Genomic DNA, 4,942 nt, shown 5'->3' with positions numbered 1-4,942 from the left:
AGGCTCATCACTTCTTCTGGTTGCTGGATGATCTCTAGCTCCCCGTGTCCTGTTATTGGTTCTTGTTACCTGTGGTTCTGACTTGCGATTTCCTGTTACCGACTCGGCTTGTTCCTGGACCTATCTACTCTGATATACCCCTGACCTGACCTCAGCTGTCCTCCAGTTCTTGGTAATGTCACTGTTGCGCCATATTTTCTCTACTTGATGATGACTGTCTTTCACTGTGTTCCATGGTATATCTAATGCCTTGGAAATTATTGTGCACCCTTCTCCTGACTGAAACCTTTTAACAATGAGATCCCTCTGATGCTTTGGAAGTTCTCTACTGGCCATGGCTTTTGCTGTAGGATGCAACTAAGAATATGTCACGAAAGACCTACTAGAACAGCTGAACTTTATTTGGGGTTAATCAGAGTCACTTTAAATGATAGCAGGTGTGTACTGACTCCTATTTAACATGACTTTGAATGTGATTGCTTAATTCTAAACACAGCTATATCCCAAGTTATAAGAAGGTGTGCACACTTATGCAACCACATTATTTTAGTTGTTTTATGTTTACTCTCACCCCTAAAAGATTGCAGTTTGTTTTTCAATTGAGTTGTACAGTTTATAGGTCACATTAAAGGTGGAAAAAGTTCTGAAATGATTTATCTTTGTTGAATTTTTTTACATCATGGAAACCTGACATTTTAACAGGGGTGTGTAGAATTTACATCCACTGTGTTTTATTATATTGGGCTTAACATCATTTTCTGGACACTGGGGATTTCCTATTTACATTCTATGGCCAGTAAGTGAAAATGTTCTTGGTCCTCACAATCTAGGAGGATTATTCTGAGTGTTTTTTTTAGTGATTGTGTTATTCACCTAATCATATTGCAGGGTACTTACACTGACAGTGGTTCTAAAGGCTGAAGGTTGGTTCCCATTGTTAATCACAGCCAGTGAGGAGAGAGTAGGGGAGGGACAGAGCTTCACTCTGTGTGTCAATGAACAGAGTGCAGCTTGGGAGTGAGCCTACACAAGTGCCCCCCATAGCAAGTGGCTTGGGGAGGAGCCAGGAGCACAGGTGGGGGACCCCAGTAGAGGAGGATCATGGCTACTCTGCAAAAGTAGTACAGTTGCACAGAACAAGTAAGTATAACATGTTTGTTATTTTAAAAAAATGTTTTAGGTTTACACTCACTTTAATTTGTAGAGTGTAGCATTGAATAATTTGGGACTGGGTGAAAACATGAGGAAATTTAACAGACTGTATTTTCTGTTTGTTTCCCTGTACAGCCTGTATAGCATATTTTTATCGTGATTGAAAAGCCATTTTTTTCTCTTCTTCATTTTTAATGTTTTGTATTGATAGGTTTCCCCACTTTTTGTCTTTTGTAGTCATTTTTGTATTTTAACGTTAATGTCGCTTGCAGGCAGCTTTCAGATGAGATGATAGTTCCCTTGAGTGGAGGTAAGCAGGGCACCTATATAAAGTGTGGGAAGATATGATGTGCTGATAATATCTGGGACTGAGCCATGGCTGTGTCTTATTGCCTCTCCCCATACATGTTACACCTCATTGTTGTGGGGGATAGAGGGACAGGGAAATGTACCCCCCCCCCCTTTTTATTTTTCTTCTGCTTTGGCTGTGTGACATAATACTTATCTCTCTTTGATTGGATGGATTATGTATAACTATGTGTTTCCTTGATATTTTTTTTAATGCATCTATATGTTTATCTTTGTAAAATGAACTGACTTGTTGTATATGCAACAGGTATTTATCCATTTCGCAAAGCACATTGATCCTAGATGCCATATGTTCATGAATTTCATATACCTGGGTTATTTTTATGTGTTATTTTAATATTTCTATAAAGATTATACTGATTTTACATGTGTGTGTGATCAGGGGCGGACTGACCATTTGGAAACTTGGGCACTGCTCGAGGGCCCGGGGTCAGTAGGGGGCCCCATGAGATGCCTCTGGTACCTTTTTCATAGGCTTTTTTGAGTTTGGGCAAGGACACAGGGGCCCCATGATCCCCTATTGCCCGGGGGCCCCATGAGTTGTCAGTCCGCCCCTGTGTGTGATTTCTTAGTGGCACATACAAAGTCCCATTTGCCTGTTCCAACCTGTAAAGGGTGGTATAGGGCATTCAGATTGTATTATGCATTAAAGTGGTTTTAAACTCTAAATGTTTTTTTCTTTTTCCTTAAAGCATTTTATTCATTAAAGTTAAAAGTCTTCCACTGCCTGTCCCCCCCCCCCTTCTTCCCCTAAACACATGCCGGAGTCCTCCCTTGATCCAGCATTGTGCCCACCTGCAGCTCTTCTCTCCCTTCTCCTTGCTCTCACAAGCTGCACTGGTATCAGCGGAAGCCACTGGTACTCCTGCTGCTGTCAATCAATTCCTGGGAGGAAGGAGCTGTAAGAGTGGCCAAGCCATGCTTTTTGTGACTTTAGAGGCACACAGCCGGGCCCAGGAGTGCTCCCCCATACAGTAAGTGCTCTCACAGCAAATGGCTTGTTATGGGGGCACAAGCAGGAGAGAAAGTGGACAGCACCAGCAGGGGAGCCCAGAAAAGAAGGTGAGGGGCTGCTTTGTGAAATATATTTGCATAGAGCAGGTAAGTACAACCTCTTCTTTTTTTTATTCTAATTTAAAAATTAAAGATTTACAATCACTTAAAAATAAACCCTCACCTTTTAAAACAAACCCTTTAGGTTGACATTGAAATGAAAGGCTAAACATAACAAACATTTTAAATACTTGTTGCCCCGTTTATATAAGTGATCACATACCCTTTGTTCTCAGCTGCATAAGGATCTCTTCAGGGAGGAGAAACAGTAACTCGCCAATCTTCCCAGTGAATGGCTGTGCTGAAAGGGGGAGGGGGTGGTGTCAGCACAAGCCTGATCATTGGAGGAGAGCAGGCTGCGTTCTAAGCATAGCCAGAACACTGATCACGTTGTGCTCTCCTGCTTAGTATGGTTATTTTTTTAGTAGGAAACAGAGGGCATGCCAGGAACATCAGGAATTTCACAGAACAGAAGCAATACAAAGAGAACAGGATACTTTTTCATACAAGTACATGGTACAGCAGGAACATATCATGAATATGAAATGTTAGGTTTACTTAAGTCATGTCAATATATATTTGAGATGATTGGGCAAAATGTAGAAGGGATCTTTAATAACAATATGTTCTAATATTACAGTATATCCCAATTTTCACCTATAGTTTTTAATGATGTATCATGCTGAGAATTATAAATAAATACACTTTTGAATTTTAACACTTTTATGTACATATGTTTTCTATTCCTGGGAGTGAGAACCAGTTAAACAGTCCCATATTCTTTTTCTGCTAATTATTTAATGTCATTTCAAGTGATGTGGTACCTGAATTATCCATTTATACTGTAGTTTCCCCATTGGAAGATATTCCCTCTGTTCCTGTTCTGGTTGGAATTGCTTCAACCAGCCCAAACCTCTTCCCAATAATAAAATTGTGCCAATATAAATGTTTGGTATTGTCCATTGTCTGTAAGCCCCATGCGTTTTTTTAACACCAAAAACAAAAAACCACATTACCAATAAAAAAAGGGACTCGATTGACTGCTTAGTCTTTTTTCTGCCACCATTCTTCCTTTGAGATGTTTCCTGCAAGATCCATGAATTGAACAATCCTATCAAAGCAGAGTCTTAAAATATGAGTCTAGATGTTGGTTTTAGGAATTCTTAACATATTTTACTTGCAGTAACTTTTTCAGTGAATTTATGATTTCTTTGTTTCGAAAGCTATATATAATTGGATTAAAGAGTGGTGTTAGTACAGAATAATTGATAGCCACTAGTTTGTCATATTCTGGAGTATACATCATTTGAGGTCTGATGTACATAAATGCTACACTTCCATAGAAGATAAGCACAACTGTCAGATGAGAAGCACATGTAGAAAAAGCTTTCTTCTGGACTTCGCTAGACTTCATTTTCAGTATGGTGAATATAATTCTCACATAAGTCACAATAAGGAAAAGAGAAGTCAAGATTATCATGCACAGGCTAATAGCAAAATCGATGATGAAATTAAAGGCTGTATCTGCGCACACCAAGTTCAGAAGAGGAGACGAATCGCAGAAGAGATGATTTATTTCATTTGGACCACAAAATGGTAACTGTAAGACTGAAAGAAGAAGTGTTACAGGACTCAAAAATCCAAGAACCCAACAACTTGAGGCCAAAGTCTTGCAACGCTTTAAAGTCATTAGATTATGGTAACGAAGAGGATTGCAAATTGCAACCATACGGTCATAAGCCATTAAATTAAGTAAAAAATTCTCTGTAATACCAAAGGAGTGAAAGAGGTACATTTGCATCATACAATTGCTGAATGAAATTTGGGTCTTACCCTTCCAAATGATGGTAAGCATACAAGGAATTGTGACTGCTGTGTACCAAATCTCAAGGAAGGACAACAAGCCAATTAAGAAGTACATTGGTGCACGAAGATGTCTGTCAACAAAGATTAATGCTGATATTGTCACATTGCCGGCAAGTATCAGGAAATAGGACATTAATAAAAGACTGAAGAGGAAAGGCCATAACTGGCCAGAGTTGGAAAACCCTAAAATGATAAACTCAGTGACTGTTTTATTTAAAGACATTTTTTCCAAAAGTTTGAAACTGTACAGGCCCCAATGGAAAAAGAAAGGAAAGGCAAGCAGAAGAGGGACCTAGAAAATAAATGTGTATAGTAGAAAATTCACAACATTTTTTGTTTACTAGATTTTCTAATACTCCTTTTTCAGAAGATTCATTTGAAATAAAGTTTTTTTTGTAATTTGTGTTTCACCGTCTGAGATTGGTATGTAGTTTATTAGTGCGTCAGCTCTTGAAATATGTCCCCTCAACACCCCTCTATTTGGCACCCACTGTGATTATAT

The 4,942-nt window shown here is 39.0% G+C and overlaps 1 protein-coding gene across 1 annotated transcript; it reads right to left on the bottom strand.

The window, feature by feature from the left end:
* Positions 1–3,600: 3,600 nt before the first annotated feature.
* On the bottom strand, positions 3,601–4,689 carry LOC149450087 (olfactory receptor 6N2-like). Its single transcript, XM_089692371.1, has one exon. The coding sequence runs from the start codon at positions 4,661–4,663 to the stop codon at positions 3,728–3,730; it is 936 nt and encodes a 311-aa protein (XP_089548497.1). The 5' UTR covers positions 4,664–4,689; the 3' UTR covers positions 3,601–3,727.
* Between the last annotated feature and the right edge of the window lie 253 nt (positions 4,690–4,942).

Source organism: Staurois parvus, unplaced genomic scaffold (assembly GCF_062004578.1).
Source record: "Staurois parvus isolate SC_StPar_1 unplaced genomic scaffold, SC_StPar_1.0 ptg000583l, whole genome shotgun sequence".
Lineage (NCBI taxonomy): Eukaryota > Metazoa > Chordata > Amphibia > Anura > Ranidae > Staurois > Staurois parvus.
The sequence above is the reverse complement of the archived record's forward strand: the minus strand, read 5'-3'. Positions and strand labels throughout refer to the sequence as shown.